We start from the raw sequence: 26,873 nt of genomic DNA, 5'->3' as shown, positions 1-26,873 counted from the left end.
CCCATTCCCCCTGCGCGTATGGTACAGTCCTGCTTCCTGAAAGGAACTGGTCAAGTGGTTAGTTGTCCTCGGCGTGTTTACATTAGTTACCACTATGCTCAGCTGTGCAGGACCATGGATTGCTGCCATCCACTTTGCTTTTCAATTTCTCTTCAGTGCATATACGGTCCGATAAATGCGTTGAAATTAAAACAATGTAGAATGTAAATGAATGTGACATCTAATTCAATTTACCTTTATTTATACATTTGACAAATTATTGCATTGCCTTGTGTAGATAAATACTGACAGAGGCAATTCAAGATGAGCCTAAACACAGAAATTATAGGCCTACAGAAAACTACAAAAGCTGGACAGCATCATTTTGACAGGGCAAATGAGACCATACACTGCCTTATAGACACAGATTATCACTGATAACATACCAAATATGCAATCTCCTTGGTAATGTGTATGGCAAGGCTACTCACACTAATGTCAATGGCCCAATCTTACTTTCCTATTTTCTCAGAAATCCCATAAATGTAGTCCCATTCAGCACACAAGTCACAAGACCCTCACTGTATGATACAACCCCATGGATGAATTGTAAATATTTGCTTTTATTATTTAAATTAACAGGCACAACTTACATGTAGCTTGTACATACCAGAACAAATTCCCCCAAAATAAAAATGAAAACCAATTTCTTTGATTATTTATACAATCTGCAAACCAAAAGATCTAGTCTATTTAAGTTATGAAAAAGTGTCACTAAAAAAAAAAAAAAAAAAAAAAAAAAAAAACATTAAAAAGAGACATCCAAGCCCACAAATAGTAATTACTTCTATTGTATATTTGCTAATCTCCATGGTGATCTGAAGATGGTGTGCCCCAGATGTAATGCTACAACTATGCCACCCCTCATAGGTTCAGGCTAGGCCCCATTTGCAACAAACATCAACAAAATGTTCCGAAAAATTGTCTTTCAGCAATCATTAATACAACAACCACATCGCTCACCTCTTGAAGTTACATACACATGCTTGTGACAGTAGAGTATCTGGATTGTGACTTGCAGAAGGAAGCAGTAGTACCAAGCAGCTCCATTTCACCATTGCCAACACATTCACTTCGACAGAAATCTCACAAAAAAGAACTCGTGGAGAAGCAACAAGACCCAACCCAGAGGGGGAAATTCAAGTATTTTTTGAATGGATGGCAACGTAAGTCTTTGGGAATGGAGTGTTTTGAAGTCAGACATGATACAAAACTGCTTTTGACATGGCTGACCTCTGATTTCTCATACACATCCCATCACTGGAGCTTCAAAAAAAAAAAAAAATCCTTCCGAATAGACAAGTAATTCTGATAAAATGACTGTACAGACACCTAATTAGCAAAAAGTGCAAAAAATCCTAAACAAAAATGTGTGTTCAGCAACTATAACTAATGCAAGGACCGTGCACTCATTGCTAACTAAGTAACTTTTATATTTTGTATATTATATATATATATATATATATATCAGGCGCAATTTGAAGATTAATATACATCAGTTTCAGACATACGGTTATTAACAATGTAACAGTCCTTTTGGTGAAAATATAGTTAAATGCAAAATATCTTTTTTAGGAATTTTCTAAAGATGATTTCTTCTTGAAAAAGTACCTGAGCCAGACAAGTATGACCAGGAGAAATAGCACTCAAGCCGTACAGTCTCTCTTTTAAAGAACCCTTTACATATTACACTTCCTTTTACGCTAAGATTCAGGAGATTAAAACATTTTAAAACATTAAATAAGACATACACTCCCCAATTACTGCCCTTCAAGAACCCTTTTTTAAAAATACCTGCTTGCACACTTACAGTACAAAAAAAAAGAAAGACAACATTTTAAAATTAGACATCTTAGAAGATTAAAGCATAAATCTTAATATAAAACTTATCATACAAATAAAAATGGAAACACAAAAACACAATAAAAAGTTTTCTTGCTGACATTCATAAATCCATGAAGTGATCTTGTCCTGCATTCACGTGTCTGGGCTATCATAATGGGGAGGAGAGCCACTTATCCTCGAACGGACTCGGCCTATGGGCTATGAGTGATATCAAGCAGTTCTTAAAATGCTCAGATGGCCTTCTTGGTTTCATAGCCTTAAAAAGCTTTATATTGCCATCTCACTTCTGAGACAACTGGAAGATTTAAAAAATAATAATAATCATTATAATCCGGGCAATTTCAGGAAATAGATCAAACGAAAAAGTAATGCCGTGCCAGAATATATGGATTAAATAAAAACATTAATTTAATGACCAGAACTAAAGTGATTAGAAGTTTCTATTTAACAGCATGTTGTACCAACATGCCATTGTACCACTAGATATATTTCACAGTGCATATTGTTTTGAGGAAAAAAGGACAATAAAAAGATGTTGCAATTGCTTATGGGTAAAGATGGTCTGTTCCAGATCAGCTAAATTAGACTTGGATTTAGATTTCCTCCTTTTAGCCCAAGCATGCATCCCATCATTGTTATTGCACAATACATGAGGACCTTAAACTGTACCAACAGAAAATGAAAACAGAGACAGCAGAATAAGATTCTCAAATGGTATAAGGAATAACTCACTACAAATCCTCCTGATTCCTGCATAACTATCGTGTCCAAACCACCCCCAATACACCCCAAATCAAATCACCATCATCGCCGCCGTCATCCAAGTATCGCCCTGTCCTGTTTCGAATCGGCATCCATTTCAGGTGCAACCTGCTGTGTACACAAATCCCACTGCCCATCTGGGGTTGCAGTCAGGAGAATCTCCAGCGCATATCTCCATAGTTCCAGTCAAAGTTTACAGTTCAAAGACTGAATGTTTCTTAAAAAGTGCTTATGTAGGTCAGTAGGACTTCTTTCTTCTAAGAGTATACCAAAATTCTACATTAACATGTATCATCTGTGTGGAGAAACAAACAAAAAAAACACAACTAATAAATGACTTATGAACAGATCCACACTAATTTACCTACATGATTGGACATTTCAGTAATTTATGACATTTTGGGAAGGAAGTCTGGACACTGTGTACTATCCATGTACACAATATCACTTGACAAATCAAAGTAAATGACACAAAATGAAAATCATGAGAAAAAACACCATTAGACACTCACCATGATACCACCATTTTGTCTTCTTTGGATTCTTATTACATGTTCTAACATAAAAGGAGTTGTCTGGAGGTCGCCTCTGCAAAGCAAAATGAAGTAAGAGAGATCATCAACAGGGTTATTGCCACAAAGGGGAAACAATACAAGTTGTAGCCACAGCATTTGGCATCACACAGGATGTGCATAGTAATATAGTAATATAGTGGTGATCTTGCACCACAAGGGGGCTCTGTTGAGCTTCACTTGAAATATAAGCTTACTAAGAGCCAACATGAGGGAATTTGATGTTGTACTATGGCAGCTGTAAACATCTGTGCATACAAAATCATCGGTTTACTAATTTTCCAGTAAAAATGTGAGGTCTTCACAATAATTCATGTAATATTCTTAAAAAAAAAAAAAAAAAAACCTGACTTAGTGCTGACGTGAACATTTAATATGTTACATATAACCCTTGGTTTAGTCATTATGGAGCTGTGCAAACAAAAAAAACTTTGCTAATAGCTGAAGTCGATTTCAGATATTTGTCATGCTAGAGTGGATCTGACACCACAGACAAGTCTAATATCTCTTGCATGTGGCAGAGAAAAGTACATACACCTTGGAAATTTATGATGGGAACTGACAGCACAGGACAACCATATAAGGATGTCTGAGACAGTAACTGCCCCAAAGTTTTACCAGTGCAACCGTGTGTGTGTGTGTGTGTGTGTCTTACCTTCTCTTTGCAGCTGGAAAGCATGCTAATAATGCTTAGACAAACTGACTGTACAGAGAGAGCGGGCGACCAGTCCTCTGTTAAGATGGAGAGACAGATGTGGCCATTGCTATAAACATGAGGATGGACAGGTATATTCTCCCCGGTAAACATGACCTGCAGAGACAAACAAAGAAGGGGGTCAGGTGGCAGCCGCACAACGCTACTTTAACATTCCTCTCATACCCCAAAGCTATGTAATGTTTCTAAAAGAACAAAATAGAGCAGCTCACTTGCATGCACCTGCGCACACACACACACACACACACACACTCTCACTCTCACCCACACCACAGCTGGAGGTGAGTCATCACATCAGTCTGGGTAAAGTAGTCAGCTGGAATGATGTCAGATTTCAGCATTAAATCTCGCAAAACTAATGAGACCTGGCCAATAAGCCCTGTGGTAGAGCTGTGGCTAAACACCGCAAGGCCTCAGGATTAGAAGAGAAGGGGGAAAAAACTGCTGGGAACAGGGGGGGCCTGGCACCGAGGGCTTCACGTGAGCTTCTAGAGAGCCACAGGGTCCCACGCCCCCAATGTAATGGACAAACAACACTTTACGACACCGGTGTAGCTTTGCCTTTCCGTCTTGAAGGACCAACAGCGTAAAGGCCACAGGGCAAGCACATGTTTGAACATGTGAGGAGTCATAAAAATATATATGGCTTCACTTCATACAGTACCAATGGATAAAGACCACATTAGAGTCCGACACATAAGGGTCAGTGTACTCTTCTGAAAAAGCGCTTGCGGGGCAGGAAGAGCCCTTAAAGCCAAGTTTATTTCTGTAGCAGATGAGAGCATACATTAGGTCTCTCTATCGCGTCCTCTACTTGTGGTTGACCTGAGTGATTTCGACTTCATGCTATAAATACAATAGCAGTGGACCCACTTGCACACTACTTAAACCTCCATTCAGGAAGTAAGCACTCGTAGCTCAACTGGTCTGATCTGTTCACACCATCGGAAACAACCCCGTGCATTAACTGCTGAAGTGGAGCTGAAGTCTTACACTGACCGCCATCGCGGTCACACTTGCGCAAACGGCAACAACTTTGTTTATCCTATTTGCTCAGTCCGCGGCCTGCCATTTATAGGGAAGAGGGCCAGAAATGAGATTGGCGCACGGCGTTAATCTGTTCAAACAGGTCTGTGGACGGTGCTTAGGCTTTTGGTGTTGGAACGCGGCCGCCTCTAAAGCATCCTCGTGCTGAGTGATCCCATTATCAATCATTTGGGAAAGCATTTGGGCTTGGCAGGGAACACGGCTGCTCGTAATTGAACACATTTTCCAGTGTCAGCCCACGATTATTTTGTTTATTTTCTTTACAGTCATAAATAATTGTAACAAATTGGCAAATAAATAAAATAAACAAAAGCAGAACTGACCAGCACTAGAAATCAATATATTTAACAACAACAAAAAAACCTGACCAAACAAAATAGACTAATCTCTAAACTCCTGTTTGTTTGTTTAATTTGAGGCAAGTTCAGCAACTAAGGCTATTTAATGGCCAGAGCATTGTGTGTTATAGAAGCTTAAATATGTTTTATAAAATCTATGCTAGTAAGAAATTCTAAAACCTTCAAAAGGTGGGGTTTTCAACTCCTGTACATGACGACATTTTCTTCATGCTAAATTTCCAGAACTAACTGTATGTAGTTTGACAGTAATACATACCTGAGGTGAGTCAAACGGATATCGACTACTAAATTTGAAAAGCAGCTGGAATTTTTCGCCTTCATAGAGAGTACCGGTGGCTCCTTCCATATCTACAATCCACCTGTCAGAATGAGAGAGAGAAAAGCACAGGGATCAGGGCTTTTGTTTAAGTGACAATGTTCACACTCGGGGCTATTCACCAGCCAGGCTAAATGGTCAGGCTAAATGGGAAAGGTCAGGAAGGAAGCCTCAATCCCAGTTTGGAAAACAAAGGATTAAGAGACAATAAAGGAGAGGTTTGGTTGGGGCTGGGGGTCATGGGGGTACACAGGGCAAAGGGGCAACTCAGTTCTGGTAAAGCACTTTTGCATGAAAATGATAGAAATCACAACGCACGTTGCGCGCCTCGAGAAACAAGGTCGGAGGTCAAATGGATCAGATCTGTCTAGCACAACCGCTTCCTGACCCAAATGCTCAAAGGATAATCCCAGCAAATTAGTGAGCATTTTGACAAAAGAGCTGAATGATAACCAACCAACCCCCCCACCCCCATTAAGTTACATAAATAAGAATAACACAAGCGGCCAATAGCATGCAGAGAGACAGAGAGAGAGAGGTACAGAGAGCAAAAACTCTTTCGAGTCATTTAGAAGAGTGGTCAGATGACCGCTGCATCGAGTCAATGGATTTCTCCAGCTCATCACAACCACACGGCTGCAGCCGGTTGACCTGACCACCCTCCCCGTGTGGATTTGAACAGTGGGCCTCTGCCTAGCTGGCTAAACGCTAATTCCTTGGCTTCGCTGCTTTTTAGGCAAGGATTACCAGCACTCGCTCAGACACACACACACACACACACACAGACACAGACATCATAAAAAAAAGAGGAGGAAGTAAAAAAAAAAAAAAAAAAAAAAAAAAAACTCAAATACTTTCAGGACAGGACCTGTCTGTTACGTCAGTACATAGCTATGATTTTTAGAGCTGTTTGGGAGACATGTGCACCAAGCCACTTTCTTGCAGAGTGAGGCCATATGTATTGCTCTGTGAATACACTGTACTGATTAGCAAGTTGGAAATAAAAAATAAAAAAGACTCAAATCCTCAAATAGCTAAAATGCTCTGTAGTGCTTTCTGATAGCTAATTCCTGTTTTCCCCCCTAAAGAATCCAGTTTAAACAAAAACCTTACTGATCTGTGATTCTACCGAAACTCACATCAATAAAGTGTCTACGGTGGGTGGGCACAGCCATCAACAGTGGCCAATACTCAATAGGTTTTACAGGGCAGTCTTCAGAGACTTTGAGAGATCTGCAGGAATCAAGCACAACAGGATCTTCTGTCACCGCCGCAGAGTACAGATGCTTTGTTATTCTATCTCCACGGATACAGCCACAATATATATATATAGTAACACCAGAGAACACCTTGTATGGTCAGAATGGAAATCTACTCCAAAGGTGACTCGGATTCCGGCACCATCAGAAACTACCCTAGCTTGTAGGGATCTATTCATATACTCACCCAGATAGTTTAGTCAGGCATAAAAAAAAAAAAAAAAGGTCTGGTTCCTGTTGAGGCCATGGGTCGGTAGGGAATCTTTTTTTTTTTTTTTTTTTTTTCCCCCAGTGGCAGTAAGGGATAGGTAGAAAATCAGTCCCTCCAGGATTTCGCGAGGTTTTTTGAGACTGTTGCGACCTAAAATGCCTGGATGGAAGTTGCGGTGTTTTTAGCTGTTTCTTGTGTAGAAATTGCGGGAGGAAGTGAAAATTGCAAAAATAGTTGCGTTTTTTTTTTTTTTTTTAGGGCAATTAAGGTTAGTAAGACCAAAATCACACTGATAATCTTGATGCTTATTAAAAAAGGATAATCAAAGGTAAACAGTAAGGATTACAGAAAATCAAAGTAGGCCTACTTTATTTGTGAAAATGCTTTGACTGAGGTAATTCACAAAGCAGTATAACCTTTCATAGAACTGTCCAAAAAAGACAGTCACCTAAAGAGATGGCATCATGTCATATGTTTCAATACATTCATATATTTTGTAATTCATATTAAGTTCATATCTTTTAATTAATTCATAGTCTGTGGCCAGCATAATTACTAATAGCCAAGTAAGTATCTAGTAATTTCATATTAATTTAAACTATTTGACTACACTTCTGTTTAATGTCATTACATTGGTGGTGTACGTCTAATTGACTGCCTGCCCCTTTAAGGATGTGAGAGTAGCCTAATTACATTTCTGAGTGGATTGAAAGGCTTGTGTTCGGCTACGAGTGTAAATCACTTTTTGCATAGTGCATTACCATATGTGGATGCAATTGGGAATGTCTTCTATGTCATTAGGTAAAATAAATGTTAAAAAAACAACTCGAATGAAATCATTCTTGGATCATAGAAGAGGTAAATGTCTTGCAATTTTATTAATTTCTATGATTTTGGTAGCACTACTCAAACTAAGCCCACAAGCTAGAAAACATGACATAAGCTAAAAGCACATATCCAGGTAAACGTTTGCCAATGGGTTGCATAGCCTACTCAAATGTCAGTAAACCAAGTAGGCCTTAATTAACTTACTTTCATAGCCTAGGTAGGTTAGCAACACCAGGTTGAGAGATGCAAGTAAGCAGATCATTAACGTTAGCCTTCTATTTATGGTCATCAAAACTGCTGAGAAACGAACACGTTAGGGCAGTCTTTGGTGTCATATGCAGAAGGTGCAGAAGTAAGTGTGCCATCTGGCTCAATATTCTGCGCGAGGGACTGTTGTGGTAGGTGACATTTCACGGTGAAACTACGATGATTGGTCAAATTTGCGAAAAAGTTGCGGTGTTTGGACAAAATTGCGAGTGCCTTGGTAAGTGATGAAAACAATCATCTTCGTGAACAGCTGTGCATAGGCTACTTTGTAACAGAGAGAATACGCTCATCCCTATACATAACGCAAGGGGTAATTATAGTTCACCTTTTATTTGTGGATTTATTTAATGTAGCCTAGACTATTTAGTGTTATTTCTTCCCCAAGCTCATAAAATAAATTTGGGTCGCACATAAATTGACAGGGTCGGTCGGAAACCAGAACCCAATAATTTTTTTTTTTTATGCCTCATCTACTCTCTGTGTGTGTGTGTGTGTGTGTGTGTGTGTGTGTGTGTGTGTGTGTGTGTGTGTGTGTGTGTGTGTGTGTGTGTGTGTGTGTGTGTGTGTGTGTGTGTGTGTGTGTGTGTGTGTGTGGGGAATACAGAGCATGGAAACAAGGACCACCAAAGATGATGTAACAGACAGGGAGCTCTTTGGTGCCAATTAACAGCACACACGGCAATAAACAGCCCCCTCGAGGCTGCAGTCCTCTGACATCGCAAGCACCTTAAATACAGTCATACCAGTCTACAAGCAATAGGTGTGTGTATGTATCTGTTTAGACACAATACATTCACAAACACACTTGAAGATATGGTGTGTGTGTGTGCGTTGGGGGGGGAGCAAAAAAGAACATTTTTATAAGATATGTGCATGTATATGATCACCTATAGTTTATTGCATCAATGAGAAAGAAGCACAACTTGATATCAACACACTGCTCTAAAACAAACCTTAGAGAGAAGGACACTGTGTTCCAAATGAAAATGGGAGATTCTGTCAACAACGTAAAAACATCACAATGTCCCGGTCATCATCCGATTCCTCCCCAAATATGACTACAAAACGGTTTGACTTGTACTCCAGGGCACAGCGGACTGTCAAAAAACATGAACTTCACGAGACAGTCACTCTCATAGTGTCACCACTCACTAGTTTCATTTGAGCGAGCAGATGCGGCCAAACTCAGCAGTCGGCCTGGGCATCACAGGGTGGGGGTGGGGTGGGGGGGGGGGGTCATCTAAGGCAGCAGAGCCTGAGTCAGAATTATGCCGTTTTCTGAAAGCCTTAAATCGGAAGCGACAGACGCGCAAGTCCAACAACACTATAACAGGGTGCTTTTAAGTTCAAAGAGGGGCCATCATTTTTTATTCTCCAAAAAGTCTCCAACTTTTAGTTTTAGTCTCCAACGCCCGTGATGTGCACCAAGGGTGGTGCTGGTGCGTCAACAGGCATTTAGAGGATGACCCTCCACCCTTGTGTTGTCATGTTTATGAGAGAGAGAGAGAGAGAGAGAGAGAGAGAGAGAGAGAGAGAGAGAGAGAGAGAGAGAGAGAGAGAGAGAGAGAGAGAGAGAGAGAGAGAGAGAGAGAGAGAGAGAGAGAGAGAGAGAGAGAGAGAAAGACAAAGACAAAGACAAAGAAAAGTGGCAGAGTGACAAAGGTAGAAAGTGGAGTGGATCTCACCACCACATCTCAGATGAGTGTCCTAGGGACACGCCAGGGACAATCAAGCATGACAGACAGGTTTGCCCAGTCTCTGGTGCATTGGCAATAACCTCATGCTTCACATGCCAACCAACATCAAGCACACGGAACAACTACAAGCATTTTAGTGAAAACAATCTCATTGTTTTAATCTGACGTAACACAGCAACAAATTGGTCATAATATAATGTTGGCGGCGCTCTATTCATGGAGCCTATTCAAGCCTATTCATCTTGTCTGGAGATAGAAAATAAATGTCTGCATAAAACAGTTTCCATGCCAAGAATATACACCCGGATCAGCAGGAAACAGACACACTCATTCACTTGATATACTCAGTGAGGGTAAAAATATAGTTGTCATTTACAGTCTGTGGTGATAACAGACTAATTACTAGACTAGTCATTCAACTACTGCCACAAATGTTGACACAACTCACCAAATACAGGGCTGAGGTTCAATGATTTTCAGACACCTGAGGCAACAAATCATAACATTTCAGCTCACTTATCATTAGATGTCACCTTTTAAAGCGATGGTTCGGAGTAATTTCACCCTAGGGTCCTTTGCACCATGACCCCGAGCTAAACACCCTCCCAGAACCTGTCACCTGTTAAATAAACTCCTGGTGTACCTACAAACTTTTCAATGCCTCGTTGTATAAGTAAAGAACATACCGTAGAAGTTTCGTACCATTCAGGGCATTATTAGTGGGGTAATTTACGAGATAAAAGTTGGTTCCATTACGCCTGCAGAGACTCATTAGTTTCTGACAGCGCTACTCGACCAGGGTTCGACCAAGGGAAAACAGGTTCCGGGAGGGTGTTTGGCTCGGGGTCATGGTGCAAAGGACCCTAGGGTGAAATTACTCCGAACCATCGCTTTAAGACATAACATGATCTTCTTAGCAACAGTAAAACTATGGAGGTACGGCCAGGAAAAGAAGGTCAGCTGGCAACTTGTCATTGCAACTCTACGCTACCTACCCGACATCCAGACCTTTAATATTTTATGAGAAAGAACGGTGACACTACGTATTAGACAAGCTTGGCTGAAGAATTATGTGGACCACTCCAGTGACTGTAAACCACACACTTCTAAACTCTGCATCTCTCCACTACATTCCACTCCAACATTCCTCTCCTCACTTCAATCAGAGTTGAGATAAAGAGCTCTATGCGACCCCTGAGTCACCTGCCAAATAGTTTCAACTAATCAATAATACACATGCAATGTTTAAGCGAGGAAAAGACATGCACTCATTGGCTCCTGAATACACAACCACAGCCATATAAGTGCGCAAAGATAAAATCTGGTTTCATGTGAGAGAGGGTTTTCGTACTTACTGTGTAATCGTATTCTGAACACTCTTCTCGTTTAATGTCATGCCAGGGGGTGGATCATTTTGCAGAGCTAATAGTTCCTTCTGTAACCTTTTCTGTAATGTGAAAGGAAAACGTTGATTAGGATATGTTGTGGGTATCAAATGGATAAAATTGTATTGCAGGTCTGGTTAGGTAAAGATTAAAGAACATTATTATTACAAACAATTAACCATCACAACACAAATTACATCAAATTGTGCTCTACCAAGCGACCGCACTTTGTACAAACGAATGAATTAACTTTCAGGACCTCTGGCATTGTCACTTCACTCAGTGCCACCTAATATGGAACAGTAAAGAAGGGCAGAGTTTCTGTCCGGAGAAAGTAATGAATCCCACAGTATAAGCGGTTTCAATTCGGCTGACCAGATAGTAACAACCTTTGTTCAGTCAAAAAATTGATCCAGTTTCTGCGGGTATCACCTAGGGAAGAATGTGCCCGGCCACTAGGACTAGGTTATCTCGATGGGTTGAGATAAGCTCATCATCAATGTTTCTACATTACTGTTAAGCAACACGGCAACTGAAACATGCCGTTGTTAGTTGAATACACAACATTTGAACGACCAATGTAGAACTCATCCTTAAAGAATATGCTCCTTATTCCTGAGTCAAGGAAACTACGGAAACTAGTACCAAGTTAGCCATCGCATCATACCCCGACCCGTAACAGCTAGGTTGGCTAAAACCAGCTAACGCTGGCTAATACGAAGTAAGCTGCGTTGTCAATTTGCTATCTGGAGAGGATTAGCTAATTTTACTAGCCGTGTCACTTTTAAGTATCAAATGATTGTGTTTTCACATACATGGCGAACTAATCACAGCAATAGCGACGAATGCTTCCCTTACGTCGGACGCTCGGTTTGAGATCATATAAAATACCACCGTGTCCTTGTACCAGGCTGCTAGCGCTAATTAATCCGAGTCATCTCCTATGGCTAGCGAGCGAACGTCAGCGAAAGCCAGCTAGCAAGATAGCTGGTAATTTTGAGTGGAAACAATCGCTAGAACAGCTCCTACAACATATCTATTTGACTGTACTTCGCCATCTTCTTAAAATAAATTCAAACGCTAAATTTCACGACAAGAAGAGTATCAGTGAGGGAAAAACCCATGAGGAATTGTCTAAAAGCGCTCCGTGTTTGTAGAAATCTTACCTGCATCGACGCCATGATGGATCCCCCTGCATCAGGCTGTGTGGAAAGACGCAGACTGAACCTTGCGTCGGTGTATCACGTGGAAACAGTGACAGGGTTGTGTTTAGAAAACATCATAACAAGCGAACGGCATGCGTCAAATTCCCCGCATTTGGGATCCTTTTCGAGTGAATTCTGCTGCATGCATGCATTGTCTACAGCTGGTTATTTTGTCATGTTTTAGAAGGGATGTCTATTTTAGAAAAGTACGACCGATAAAATGATAATACGTGTAAGGCAAAGACGAAACAGGATGTCCTATTTTCCCCTAAAAATAAGAATATCTTTTCTCTGGAATATGTGCAACATGTGAAATTTTTTTCATATTAAGTGCGCATATTAAGTCAGTCAAAGTTGTACTTCATGGATCTTCACGCAAATGCACAAGACAACGTCCTAATTATTAGCCAGTGTAGGCCTGTGTCATGACCTCAAAATAACAGTTAAACTGAATTAGCCAAAACCTGCTGGCTGACTCCCTGTCCATCTTCCCTGCTGTTCAATAATTATCCATCATTTAATCCAAGTGGAATCCTGTTACAATGCAGTAAAATTTACATTTTATTATTAAATCTGCTTGCATCTAATCTAGCAGTATGTTGAAAGTCTGTAAATGTTAAAGTAATTTTCCTCTAGCATTACAGCAAGCATTTCCTTTAGTCAACTATTTTAATACCTAACCAATGGTTCCATATGGCAAAAATATGTTTTTAGTCAAATAATTAGCTGAAAAAAAAAAAAAAAATCAGTGGCCCTTCCTAAGGATCTCTGGACCATATCGAAGCCAGATCCCGTCCAGGTTCCCCAGCTTCCCGATGCTCCCTACATCCCTTCGGCTCTTAAACTATGCTTAGCACAGCTGGCTGTCACTTCACTCTCAGCACAACAGAAAAAGTAGAGAATAGAAAGCTGCACTTGGAATAGGAATAATGCAAAATAAAAAGTCCTTAGTCATTAAAAGTTGTGTATTTATCAGACCAGAAATTAGCCAAAACTATTCATCAGTGCATCAATTAAAAATATACATTAATCAGACCAGCGAATAAGAATTGTTTTGTTTGTGTGTGTGTGGTGTGGTGGTGGGTCATGCCTAATTTGACAGTGTGTTTGAACAAAAGATGAAATACCAAATGAGCAAAATGTAGAGACCATAAATGCTATAATGAGCATAAAGGACAAGAACTAATATTATAGTAAAACTACCCAGTTCATAGCTCTTCACACTGCAACTATGTATGGGTGTGTGCAGCCATGTTTATTAAAATGAAGTTAATCACTATTAATAAAAGGTGGAGTAATACTTAGCGCACAGGGAAAAAATAAACAAGTTTACTGAGGATACATAAAAAGCAACTCATTCCGTCTCCTTCTCAAATAAACTGCATACACAAGTTAAATTTGCAAAAACACAACTAACACGCTGAGGCTTGGACATTTACTTTCGATCTTTTAACAATCTAAGAAGTTCGCAGCCATTAACAGTTCCAGTGCAATCTCGGGGGCAATGGGGAATTCAGGAATCTCCGTGGAGCTGTTGGTGTATCGCACTTTATAGGTGAAGTACATGCACACTTTGGAGAGGACGTGAGATGGGATCTCTCTGAAATTGACCTCATTTGTTTCATTTTCTGCAAACTGGCCTAGAGGGACAACAAAATAAAATATTTAGTACAAGCTGAACATGCTATACATTTTACAATTAACACATCAATGCTGGTGTTAATAGTAACAAAATAAGGTTTTTAAGAAAATTCTGCATTTGTTGAAAATAGCTCAACACGCCATCTGCTGTTTAAAATGATCCATGGCCAAGTCAACCATTTGGGACTGTCTACTACATCATGCTCTTGAAAAGCAAAAAGGCTTTTTTGGCTTTTCTCCCCTCACTGCCCCTTAACTACTTTTTAGAATTCAAAATAATGCAGTAGGTGCAGTTAGGCTCAAAGCCTATAGTACAGTTGCACTAGAAGTCACAGCCTATTCATTTTAGTTTGTTATACTTAAAAGCTTTGGATAAAAGTGTCTGCTAAATGAATACATGTATGTACATGTATGAAAAACCCAGGAATAATTGGTAATTTAACACAGGACATTGATGTAGTGCTATATTGATCAAGTATGCTGTGCTATAGTATTTTGTAGCCAATAACTTGTAGAACTTTGATCAAACCTGTCATTTTGTTTCAGATTCATTCCAGGTTTTATTAAAGGAGAATTCTGGCGATCTCTGTTTCTCGAGTTCACCCAGTACTGACGGTACGGGGAAAAAAACAAAACAAAGAAAAAAAAAAAAAAACAATCGCTTCTACCTAGCTCGAGTTCATGCAGCCAACAGCTAGAGCTACCAGGCAGCTACAGTGCTACACTTCATGTTCATTCCCTTGAAAAAAGCAGAGATCTATGTGGAAAAAAAAATAAATAATAAAAGCCAGAATTTCCATTAACCATTATGAGAATACTCACTTTAAAAAGACAATCATACACAATCATTACACTCATTAAAATGTATCATTGCTCTATCTAACTTTAACAGAAAAGAAAATGTTTTGTTTGATATTTGGCCAGGGTAAAAAAGCAGACCAATTCAAGGTACTCTTGACTGTAATGGTACAGAATACAAGATCATATTTGAGCTGTATATTTTGTTTGTCTCCTAAAGACCTTTAATTGCATATAGCTTCATTTTCCTATCTACTGATTGTGTACATATGCAAAAGGCAAACAAAACTGGTAAGTGTCCATATTAACAGACTGCACAATAAACGTGTTAAACATATCATATAAGATGATTCGGTTTCATTTTTCACACCTAGAACGGTATGCATCATTCTTAAAATGAAAAAGGGAAAGTATTCTTTTCACATATATGGGTCATTTCATGTCAAATCAGATAAGGTTGTTGCTGCACCGTCTTAGATTTTGTTCAAAACTTGTCTATATCAAGAATGGGTCCCAAAACCAAGGCCTGTAAAATATTTGTTTAAAACCTATGCCTTCGTATTATTTTCAGCCCTTGAAATTACTTCAGTTTCACAGCCTGAAAATCACACTATCTGGGAAACAATGTTTGGGCATTAATATAATTCCAAAGTATCATTCATAGGTAGCCCATACTTTGTAAGGTGGAAGACAAACATGTTCTCAGTATAACTGAACATTGTGGGGTAGCTAGTAGGCACTTGAAAATCTATGTGAAAGTAGCTCAGTGTATTGGCATTTAGTGTACAAAGTGGCAATGTAGATAGATAGATAGATAGATAGATAGATAGATAGATAGATAGTCAAAATAATTGCTTTGCCTCAGGTCAAAGAATGAAAATGCATAGGTATACAATGTAACCAAGTAAGTGTATTTATGTATGAATGAAACATGGTACATCATTGGCTCTTTATACATGAAATGACTATAAAATGAGCTTTTCTCACATTGGTTTTTCATGTTCCTACAAGCTACCCCACATGGCATTTTAGTCCTATAAATATTACCGAAAAATGCAATCACACCTTATTTTATCTTTAATATCTTCATGTGCATTTGTTGCAGAGACCTTGAATATTGGCTCAATATTAATACAATATTGAATTAGGTCTCATGTGGATACAAAAATGAGTTTACAAGACCTTCAATATCACCAGTTTTGCACTTTGTTCCATATCTGGGGCCTTATATAAAACTAATGGGCACGCAATACAAACATTTAACAGTCCGATCATACTGAGAACATCATCTGTGTTCCACCCTACTAGGAATAATTATATATTATTAAGATATTAATGGCCAAGCATGGCCTTCAATATAAGGCATTCTAAGGGCTAGTCCAGAATATTTGCGTCCAAACGAATCCATCTCAACACGACTCAACACGTTACTTCATATCCTAGGCCTATAGGTGGCACTGTTAGTCGCGCTGTAGGCTATACAAATGAAAATGGCTAGTGCAAGGAAACCAGAATTGTTTGTGTGGACTGATAGTGCCAACTGTAGTCATCTGTAAAACTAATAAACTTCATTTTTACGGTTTGTGAAGGGTGCAGTCCCGTCCTTCATTTGGCTAACGCAGGTACAAACAATCTTCTTTACTTTATTTTGTTGTAGGATAGTCCGCGATTCACATTAGTTTTGGCTATCACCTCAAATGCATAGGCTACTAAACTCTAGGTCTACCCAAGTTAGGCTATTCTGTCGCCACATTTATAATATTGCTATAATACCTTCGTTAGTAACAGTCGATACTTTTGCCTGCATGAAATCGCGCATTCGCATTTAGTGCACATCTACCATAGGCTTAACATGAGTTACGCGTCTTTGTATGCTCATATCTGACTTCACTAGACTATGAATGCATTTATTTATGTTGTAAGACATGTAAAATAAATGAATGACACCGGCACTACGCACAAATTAATTTAAACTTACACCGCACTTCCCTAATAACTTCTGACTAGTTCTCTCGCGTCACCGACGATAACTAGAAATGCATCAAGAAAACACAGGGAAAACACTGTTCAGTCCACAAAGTCATGATAATGATCTTCTCATGAAGTCATGAGAATGAGTCATGATTGGCGCTGCGCAGCACCAGTTGTGATATTTATCCTACTGAGTGTAATCGTAGCTAATGTCATGTATGAAAACTAGTATTGTTAGGCAGTACTATAAGTGTCAAGTCCTAGGCATCTGAGGTGAAGCGATGACATCATTAATCCGCAGGTATGCGGTTTCGCTGTCCAAACGAACTCACAAGGGCTACGGTTTCAGATTTTTTCCACCCTGGGACCAGGTTTCAAAAAAGTGTGGTTTCGGGCAGTGCATTTACAGGATTCGTTTGGACGATCGGCCAAGACGAAGCAAAACCGGTGCGTTTAACCCAAAAAGCGTCTCCGTGTGGAAGGGGCCTAAGAGTGATTCAAAACCAAAGGTGAACAAATGTATGAAAACATTGGAATTTAACAAAAATACTTTACAGGTCTTAGTTTTGGGACCTAAATATTAGGTAGACAAATTTGAGCAAAATCTGAGATGCTGTAACAACCATTTTCCTGGATTTTGTCTGATTTGACATGGAATGGCACATATGAGAATTTGTGAGATTTCTAACTTCTGGAGCCAAAGTGATAAGATGTTCAAAGTAAACTCATCAGCCAGGTTTGAGGTATAATAATAATAATAATTAATAATAATAATAATAATAATAACTGTGCTTTGATGATCCCTAATCTATTCCATGAAACCGATATATTGCTAAAATGAAAAGTGGAATGAAGGTACTTTAAAAAATGGAATCACAAAAATAGATTTTGAGTATGGGTAACGAGTTACAGTCTAATAGAGAATGCATTGCAGATCCTTATTCTATGACACATCAACAGACTCAAGTCAAATATGTCTCACACTGCTAGGGAGGGGAGATTAGATTAACTGCACTGGAGAGAAAGTTGTGCATGTTAAAACTTAGGGATGCCTCAAAATGAATAGCTGATTTCAACATCAGATAGGTACTCACCAGGTCCGCTCAGCATAGCCTTAATTGTTCCAGAAGTTAAGGCATGTTCTCTTTTCACTATGAACTCATGGCCATCTGAAGAGATCAGCTTCACATACATGGCATCGGGGCCTTCACAGCCACCGTAGGTTTTCTCTTCGCCATCTGGATGACAGTCATAGACAGTCCTGATTAGTGTTTGTGTATATAACTAAATGCATTTTATATACATGACTAGATTAATTACTGCTGCAACTGAAGTTGGTACATTGTTGGCATTAGGATCTAGTAGTCCACCGCTCGATACTAACCCATGACTAGTTGACTTCCAGACAGGGTTTCTTCCTGAAACGGGACACAGGACAACTGATTAAACAACGGAATGGTCATGCTCCATGCATTTCTTAAAATTTAAATCACTCACTGTAACAAGGAACATAACGTTAGGCATTGTGCCAATATATTAACACAGTTCCATCAATTACCATATTACACTCATCAATACGACATTATATATATATATATATATATGAGAGAGAGAACAACGAGCAGTCAGGGTGTATAAGTTGTAATTGCCCATCTAGGAAGTTTTATGGGAGACACATTGTGGTTATTACGCTTGCTCGCTAGCTAACCTAATTTCATTGAGTAGCATCACTTTTGTAGCATTCTCTATGCTACCGAGTCTTGGTACTTTCTGCGTTTGATCAACCAACTACATACGTAACATGTAATGCATGACAAACAACCACAATAAACACTACCACGGGATCATCGTCATGTATGTTAACTAAAGATTTTATTCCACAACCAATGGATCAACCTTTTGGTATGACGTGCTAACGTTAGCTGCATAGGCTATCGACAGCTGTTCCCTGTAACTAGCAAGAAGGCTAACACGTAAGCTATCTTGCTAATAAGATATGAGGCAATTTGTCAGCATCCATTAGGAGTAAAGACGAAACGATGGTTAGGAATTCCTATGAATACTCTGAACCCACAGCATATTTAAACGTAATGTGTAACAATCGTGTATATCATGATCCTAATTATTTGTAACAAACAGGAACGCTCACCACGACAGTCAGCGGCGGAAGTTTGGCAAACCTCCCGTCTTGCTTTTTGTTGGGATTTTAATTGCGACTGAAAGAAAATCTGTTAAATTACCGCCACCAGGTGGTTCGGAGTATAATAGCAGTATGGCGTACTAGGTGCTGAGGAAATTATCTTGGAGAAATCCAGAAGAGCTATCTGATGAATGCTGATATGATTTTGGAAATTATTTTTATTCATTACAAAATTATATTTTTTCAAAGACACTATCCCTTCCTCCTAGATGTAGAAAAGAAATAGATATTTACTTAAAATCTCTTGATATAATGACAGGAAAGAATGCATAGTAGCCTAATTAAAATATGTGCCGTTATGAACTATATCCTCTTTGTACGTTTCTCTGTGGACATGCTTTGTGATATAATTCTAGAAATGATTTTGTGAAAGTGTTTTTGTTCCTTTTCTTTTAAAATGCAGGCTAAATCCAAAGCAGTTTACTGAATGAAGAATAAACATTCACGCTACAGAGCAGGCAGAGCAAACCTTAGATAGGACCTTTGGAATTACTACTGCATCAGTCAGACTATCATCACATACATCAGAGCCAGACTAACTTTCTGGAAGTACAACCAAAGATCCTTGATTACTAGCTCCGCTTTAACCCTCTCTGGTACAACTTTACTGTTTAAAACAGACTTTTCAAACCACGTTTCCCATCATTCGTCGCTTCAGCGTCTTTTGCCTTGGTAACGAAGAAATTGCTGTATCTCGGTTTGAACCAGTCAGGCGCGCATTAGCACATTCAAGCGCCAGTGGCTTGCTGTGTGTCTTCACAACGGATTTTCCACGTCACATGAGATTGTATCCACATTCTTTGTCAGATGCTAACGTGCAAGACCTTCTCATACCAAGTCTATTAGGTTCTGTAATTTAATGTACTACTTATTGTTACTCAGCGTATTGTCTAACTCTTGAAAACAAAGGTGAGCTAATGTCAGAGCTATGCCGCTAGCTATCATTAGCTAACTAACAGCAAGTTTTTTTCAACAGGTTTGCAGCTAGAAAGTGTCTAGCTGTGTTCATTATCGAGTGCTTAATTCAATGTCTTGCGGTGTGTGGTTAGGTTTGGTGCAAACATCATGATAACGTTACCTAGCTAAAGTTAACGTAGCACTATTACTGAAACAACTCGAGTAACGTTACAAATTGACGTTAGAAGTAGCACTATTGCTAAGTTGTTAGCAGAGTTATAAGCACGTTTTCTGTCATCTCAGATTTTCACGTTTGGTAACTTTGAATTTGTCAAACGTTAACGTAATGTCATCTTTTGCTTCGATTCACTTGCTACACAGCATCTAGGCAGATGTCTTTCGCGAGAGTGAATCGTCTTCAGTATGGTCAAGAAAGACGTCATGGTCCAACTCGCCCCAAGAAGGCAGCAGCTCCTAAGAAAGAATGGGTGGTATGTAACGTTGTACTTCAGGGTATGACATAGCTGTTTGATGCTATTGTTTAACTGTGTTTTAGTTTTTATATCTTAATATGTTCCCCTTCCAGAGCACAGTCAACGATCTAACTGTACATAAAGCTACACCAGAAGAACTGGTAAGGCCATATTGTGTTACTTGCAGTGTATTGATAAGTGTGTGTTAGACTTTCCAGTGAGACAGGTACATAGCATATCTGTATATCTCCACGTGTGGACATTTCTTGAATGTTTTCTTTTCTTGCCAGTCTCAACGCCATGAGATGCACAAGTCCCAAAACCGACTGGCTGCACAGTGGGAGCTGAGAGAGAGGGCCCTGAGACGTAGGAGAGGGAAAAACCAGCCGCCTACTCCACCAGGACTGGACAAGTATCGACTCAACCTCCTTAGAGAGGTGGCCAACACAATGCACGCTCGTCAAGACAGGCTTTAGTAGAGACATTTAATATAATTCAGTGCTGGTTAAGCTACAAATAGTTGGACAGTTTTTTTTTTTTTGACAGCTTCATTTATGTCTTTATGTCAGTGGTGAGTGGTTTATGGTTACCTGATAGACAATGCCATCCCTCTGTCTAGGTGTTCTCTGACCAATACACATTGCAGGATGTTCTGGCCAGGTCAGACAGAGCTATGGCTGTGGTCAAGGACCTATTTGGCGATGCTCCACGTAGGCAAGCAGGTACTGTACCTTGTTATGTGGGCTTGCACGGCAAATTTTGTGTAAAAATTGCTCAGTAATAGAGTGTGTGTGTGTGTGTGTGTGTGTGTGTGTGTGTGTGTGTGTGTGTGTTTACAGGGTTCCCAAGTGTCACTGTAGCACCAAATGGTGGTTCTGACTCTGAGTTGCCTGTGCTGCAGAGACCTGATCCTCCGACCCACCTGTCAGTCCTCAGCCAGTCAATGATGGACCCACAGGTATTGACCCTGTGTGTGGGTGTGTACAGTCATGTTTGATGACTTCAGTATTTTTCCAGCAGTGTACATTTTACACACAGTCTTGATCCATCTATGTCTTCCAGGCCTTAAATGAACTGGAGGAAGAGTACAGTGGTGAAGTGCCTGATTCTAGCTTCAACTCCCCAAGTGACTCTCAGCGGTACTTAACCTTCACCTCTAATTAGTTCACTGATCTGCAGTCTAATGGCCTATGATTGGTTAAGTACTAAAGCACTAGATATGTACTGGTTGTAGGTATCAAGGCCCACCACAAAAGACCAAGAGTGCTCAGAGAGCTGAGAGACTGGACAACCAAAGCCCACCACAGACACCCTGTAACCCGAAACCATCTCAAGAACAAGCAGGTTTTATCTGTGTTGTGTGTGTCTTTTATCTGGACTTTGAGTCTGTAATATTGTTGTATATAAAAGTCTTTTCTTCCTGTTTCTTCCTCTCTTACCTGTATATCCTTACCTGAATATGAGATTTGTTTTCTTGTCTTGTAGCCCTAAATGCCACTGTGGCGGTTAACCGATTACGGTCCATTCAGTCGCAGTCAGAGTCGGGCCAGTCATCCACACTGGTGACCCAGGTGCTAAACCCTGACTCCACACGCCCACACTTGGGTAGGCCCCCCTACAGATAATGCCTCGAAACCAAGGAGATGCATTTACATGTTTATCACCAATCAGGGCAAGACCGAATGTTGGTATATTCAAGAATCATCTTGACCTGAAGAAAAAGAATACGTGATTGTGTGTGTGTGTGTGTGTATGTGTGTGTTTGAACAGGCAAGAAGAACAGGGCCTCCAGGTCAAGTAGGGGGCGCTGTGCTGAATCAGGACTGGACGGATCAAGTCTCAGTTCCCTAAGCGGTAACCAGAGTAGCCTGGAGATGCTGCGAAGCATGCTGGGGCAGGTCGAGACAGAGTTGGACTCCCTTGACCCCCAGGAGCCCAGGTCGGTTCCAGAGCTCCACAGGCCCAACCACGGTCTCACAGGCTTCTCAGTGGATCTGGTGTCTACTATTGGTCGGCTGGCTCGCCATCTCAGACAGGTGAGCAGCATGGCCAAAACACAGATCAGGAGTACTGCCAATAGCTTGAAGTATCAAAATATACAAATCCCCTTACCCATTTAGCACTAATGGGGTACCCGATTCTTCAAAAACCGACAAAAAAGGGTCATCCATGCCTTGCATGTGCATTTGTTTGCTGTGTGTGCAGAGAGAAGAGGAGGCGCAGAGGGAGGCTCAGGAGAGGAGGAGACTGGAGGAGGTGGTGATGGAGCAGAGGGTGCTCATTGATGCCCTGACTGCTGAAACACTTAATCTGAAAGATGAGAGCGCCAACCTGCAGGTCAGTGACTATACCCCACAAACACATTTATGTATCTAAGGTCCTAATAGTCATATTTGTCAAGTCAAGTCAAGTCGGCTTTATTGTCAATTTCTTTAAATGCACTGGTCATACAAAGAATTGAAATTTCATTTCTTACTTTCCCATGCAGACATAGACATACTTTAAATACAGACATAGACATACTTAAGACATAGACATAGCCATAGACAATAAAAAAAAAAATATATATATATATATATATATACAGACATACCACATACAGACATTAAAGTGTGAGACTGAAATATAGAACATATATCAAAATATAGAACATATATAAAAAAAATAGAGGTAGTTGTGTTGTATATTTACATAGTCCTAGCGTAACCTTCTGACAGCATTGTGGCAGAGTGATATTTGTACCAAGATAGCGAATGTGTCGCACAGTATCAACGATGTTGGTAGTCTTCTTTATTACTGCAGTAAACTTTGATGGAAAAATAAGAAACAGCATTGTTATTTTTACCTTACTGTATTATGGGAACTTGAAGCACTGTATTATGCTAGAACAAAAATCAGTGTCAACCTGATTTACACTGATTGGGTGTTTTACATATGTGGTTGTAGGTTTGCGGCTAGCTTGTCTGTAATTTTAATGAATTTGTGTTTTCACAGGCTGGCTTGCAGCAGCGAGTCACTGAGCTGGAGGAGCGTCTGGACTCAGTGGTCCTGGTTCTGGGAGATCTGGGCCCTCTCCAACCAGAGGGGGATCCAGAGCCACAGGACACTCCTGTCCAAGGTAAATAAACACTCAATGGATATTAGCACATCTATTGGACCCTGTGATGCTAAATAGTTAAGAGGTCTCGATCCCTTAGTAAAGCTCACCAACACTTTTGATATCTGTGAGTTAAAGCAGGCCTAACACGAAAGGTTTATACTTTAACAGAAAGAAACATATGGACTTTCATACTGACTTGTTTCCCTCAGTTATCGTTTCATAATTCATTCTGTACGATACGCCACACATTAGTCAGGCTGCCTAGAGGGATTGGTCATGTGTCTCCTTCTGTACTGTCAGACCCCCAGCCCCCAGTGAAGCTCCCCCCTCAGCCTCAGCCCATCTCCCCCGCAGTGCTGCTCTCTCCCCCCCGACAGAGGGACAGTCTGGCCCCTTCCAGCAGAGCTACAGGAGGTGAGAGAGATTGATTGATTGATTATTTTATTGTCAACATATTAATGTTTCTTGCATAGCAGCTCCATTTCCAGTGTCACACAAAATACAAGGGTTAAGACTCAGTTCATAAAAGTGGGAGTAGGAGCAGACTTGGGCTGTACAATTAATCAAATTAATTGATTAATTGTGCTTATGACATGAAAACAACATAATCGAAATATAATGATTATTTTGCTATGTTCAGTTTCATAACAATGCTTTCCTTTTGTCATGTGCATTGTATTTTGGAAGTCTTTTTTTTCTGTAGGATTATATTAAAAAAAAATATATATTTTTGTGAAAGAATTAAGTTGTGAAAATGGATGTACTCAGTAACCGTGTTTAATAATTGTGACCTCAATATTGAATAAAATAATCGTGATAATGAATTTTGTCATAGTCAAGCAGTCCTAGACCATAGTGAGCTACTCATCTGAGCCCTCAGTGTATTAGGCTAACAATGTATCTTATCATTAGAGAACAAAATATTATGTTTAGCTGACACCCAGAAGCTCTTTTGCACTGACTAGTTGCTCACTCGGTGTGTGATTCGGATGCAGGAGTCTTGACATCACCTCTGTGTACAGGAGAAGCCCGTGGTGTGGTGCTGCAGTACGATGCTTCCGCTGCAGGAGGAAGTCATCGAGGCTCACGGGAGGAACTGGACCGCTCCTCGCCTAGCTCTTTCGCCAGTCTGCCCCGCCCCACCTCGTTGATGGACCACTCCCTCGGCCTCCTGCCTTCCCAAGATGCAGTGCAGGCCCAGATCGCCGAGCTGGCCCTACAGAATGCCCAGTTGCGGGTTCAGCTGGAACAGAGGCGTGTGTCTCCAGCTGGGTCGTACACCTCCAGAGAACAGACTTCTGGGAGATCCTCACCAGCCAGCCTGTCAGTTCAGAGAATAGCGCCACCAGCAGGGCATCAGCCGCAAGTGCAACAGGTACAGACCTCAGAACAGTGCAAGGGTTCACTTTGGCTGCGGTTACACCGGCTGGCCTTGATGCACAGTTCTGATTTTCTGCCTAAATCCGAATTTTTGGACTGCCTGTACATCTACGTTTCAGAGTGGCCCATATCAGATATCTGAGTGTACATGGTTCACTAATTTGATAAACACTTGAGACAACCCGCATGCGCACCAGAGGGATTTTGGTCACCGAAATGAGAGCAAACATATATGCAGTACTGCAAATGCACGAAATCACACAAGCTTTAGCATTCGCATTCTAGGGCTATTTCAGTGGCTAGTTGTTTACTTTTGTTTCCGAAGTATCGAGAGGTCTGCTAAATAGGCTACTGGTGTTGTTTTAAGACGAAAAAAAGAAAGATGAGGGCCCTTATTGCAGCTTTTCCATTTTCATTTTAATTTCACCGTTCTGCCAGTCGTGCACATGAAAGCAACATTATGTCTGATGGAAATGTGAAAAGATGAAAGACTGTGGGCATTTTCAAAGATGTGCAAGTTGAAAATGACGGAATATCCAATCTGCCTGTTTAGACGACAGTCACATTGGCAGATATCCAATTCACATCTAATTTATTTCTGCATATGAATGAGGCCTGAAACCAATCTGAAAATATCGGAATCTAAGTGCTTTTTTCCTGTTTACCGTACACATCCATGCTGCACATCGGAATTGTGCAACATATGAGCGAAAAATCGGAATTCGGTCACATTTAACTTACTGTGTAAACGTAGCCTTTTAGTCACAAGCAAACTATTGTGCACACCTACTCATTCACCATTGTATGTATGTTTACCAGAACTTACCGTGTGTTGTCTTGTGCGCAGGTGATCCAGAGTGTTCAGTCAGTGCAGCACACAGCGACTAACATGGAAGAGCGACTCCTGGAGTTAAGTAGGCAGAGTTCAGCAGCACGGAGCAAACTGCTGGAGCTCATCGAGCAGCAGAGACAGAGCTCCTCTATGCATATGTCCCCCTGTGTCTCCCCCATACCAGTCCGCTCCGAGTCCGAAAGCCCTGCCTCAGGTTTGTACAGTATGGCATCCAAGGGTGGGTAGCTGGGTGATGAGGAGCACGTTTTTGGTGTTGGAGAACAGTTTTAAATGTTCTTCACTGCATTGCCCCAGAAAGGCAATGGCTTTGTTTATGATTGTGTATCGTCTCCTCATATGCTGGCTTGACAGAGGCCCAGTGACCGGTATGTCAGATGTACTGCATTGTGACTGTGTGTCATGCAGCTGTTTCTATGCTTGGCTTTCCAGGTCTCCCATACTTCCTAAATCTTAAGCGTTATGGCTGAAATATTCTCCTTCTCCTTTGCAGGTATTTCGAGAAGGACCCCTGAGGTGGCGATGTCTGTGCCTGAAAGGGACTCTTGCTCTCAGTCCAGTGGTGGTAGCCGAAGGTAAGGAATGAACTTGAATACCGTTATATGATAAGCAGGTCAGCAACATGCTAAAATACGTCCTTTTCAGATCTGCTGGAATCTCACCTCAAAATCTTAACGGAGTAGAAAACCAAAGACAGAGACCTCAGGTAATGATTTGGCTCACTTCACATTATTGACAATAAACATAGCAAACATTTCAAAAGTTTCGAATGTTTTCAGCCATGGGAAAATGATATTACTCTTTCTGTTTGAGAGTAAATGACTAATTCAAAGTCTGTACCATGATTTTGTGATACTCATGCAGGTGGAAAGGCGAAGGGGAGATGGCTGGTTTGCACTGTCTGCTCACGTACAGTAACAGGGCAGATTGCCACATACTAGTTACAATAATGTATTTCACATACATTACATACTTGTAGTGCTGTGTACAATCTCTGGCTTTTTATCTTTCTATTATGAAGGGTGTCTGAGCATTTGTTTTCACAGTTTTTATTGC

At 40.4% G+C, this 26,873-nt stretch overlaps 3 protein-coding genes across 4 annotated transcripts; 1 reads left to right on the top strand and 2 right to left on the bottom strand.

The window, feature by feature from the left end:
- Window positions 1-2,715: 2,715 nt before the first annotated feature.
- On the bottom strand, window positions 2,716-13,166 carry ube2wb (ubiquitin conjugating enzyme E2 Wb). Of its 2 annotated transcripts, XM_048266779.1 has the most exons (7): window positions 12,469-13,166; window positions 11,273-11,364; window positions 10,366-10,401; window positions 5,596-5,698; window positions 3,874-4,029; window positions 3,159-3,234; window positions 2,716-2,941 (listed from the first exon to the last, which is right to left on the bottom strand). In XM_048266779.1, the coding sequence occupies exons 1-7, from the start codon at window positions 12,481-12,483 to the stop codon at window positions 2,928-2,930; spliced, it is 492 nt and encodes a 163-aa protein (XP_048122736.1). In that variant the 5' UTR covers window positions 12,484-13,166; the 3' UTR covers window positions 2,716-2,927. The 2 variants fall into 2 exon arrangements, with proteins under 2 accessions (XP_048122736.1, XP_048122737.1); XM_048266780.1 differs by lacking the exon at window positions 10,366-10,401 and having other exon boundaries at window positions 12,469-12,583.
- Window positions 13,167-13,458: 292 nt separating this feature from the next.
- On the bottom strand, window positions 13,459-19,140 carry eloca (elongin C paralog a). The gene is made up of 4 exons (XM_048265647.1): window positions 19,067-19,140; window positions 18,302-18,335; window positions 18,012-18,155; window positions 13,459-14,147 (listed from the first exon to the last, which is right to left on the bottom strand). The coding sequence occupies exons 2-4, from the start codon at window positions 18,303-18,305 to the stop codon at window positions 13,957-13,959; spliced, it is 339 nt and encodes a 112-aa protein (XP_048121604.1). The 5' UTR covers window positions 18,306-18,335; window positions 19,067-19,140; the 3' UTR covers window positions 13,459-13,956.
- A 495-nt stretch (window positions 19,141-19,635) lies between these two features.
- Window positions 19,636-26,820, top strand: spice1 (spindle and centriole associated protein 1). The gene is made up of 18 exons (XM_048266899.1): window positions 19,636-20,026; window positions 20,396-20,505; window positions 20,601-20,648; window positions 20,778-20,924; window positions 21,107-21,209; window positions 21,327-21,445; window positions 21,550-21,626; window positions 21,722-21,831; window positions 21,973-22,092; window positions 22,258-22,523; window positions 22,693-22,824; window positions 23,482-23,605; window positions 23,888-24,001; window positions 24,610-24,962; window positions 25,815-26,013; window positions 26,311-26,392; window positions 26,463-26,523; window positions 26,682-26,820. The coding sequence occupies exons 2-18, from the start codon at window positions 20,407-20,409 to the stop codon at window positions 26,733-26,735; spliced, it is 2,208 nt and encodes a 735-aa protein (XP_048122856.1). The 5' UTR covers window positions 19,636-20,026; window positions 20,396-20,406; the 3' UTR covers window positions 26,736-26,820.
- Window positions 26,821-26,873: the final 53 nt, after the last annotated feature.

Source organism: Alosa alosa, chromosome 16 (assembly GCF_017589495.1).
Source record: "Alosa alosa isolate M-15738 ecotype Scorff River chromosome 16, AALO_Geno_1.1, whole genome shotgun sequence".
In the NCBI taxonomy this organism is placed as follows: domain Eukaryota; kingdom Metazoa; phylum Chordata; class Actinopteri; order Clupeiformes; family Clupeidae; genus Alosa; species Alosa alosa.
Note: the sequence above shows the minus strand (reverse complement) of the source record. Positions and strands in the feature narration are given on the sequence as shown.

Excerpts from the sequence above, each read along its gene's own strand:
- spice1 (XM_048266899.1), top strand. The coding sequence starts at position 20,407 with ATGTCTTTCGCGAGAGTGAATCGTCTTCAGTATGGTCAAGAAAGACGT. Across the intron at positions 20,506-20,600 it reads CTCCTAAGAAAGAATGGGTG|AGCACAGTCAACGATCTAAC; the intron begins GTATGTAACGTT and ends TTCCCCTTCCAG. Across the intron at positions 23,606-23,887 it reads ACAGGACACTCCTGTCCAAG|ACCCCCAGCCCCCAGTGAAG; the intron begins GTAAATAAACAC and ends CTGTACTGTCAG.
- ube2wb (XM_048266779.1), bottom strand. Across the intron at positions 10,402-11,272 it reads GTTCAGAATACGATTACACA|GTGTCTGAAAATCATTGAAC; the intron begins GTAAGTACGAAA and ends TTGTTGCCTCAG. Across the intron at positions 3,235-3,873 it reads TTTCCAGCTGCAAAGAGAAG|AGGCGACCTCCAGACAACTC; the intron begins GTAAGACACACA and ends TTTGCTTTGCAG.
- eloca (XM_048265647.1), bottom strand. Across the intron at positions 14,148-18,011 it reads GGCTATGCTGAGCGGACCTG|GCCAGTTTGCAGAAAATGAA; the intron begins GTGAGTACCTAT and ends TTGTCCCTCTAG.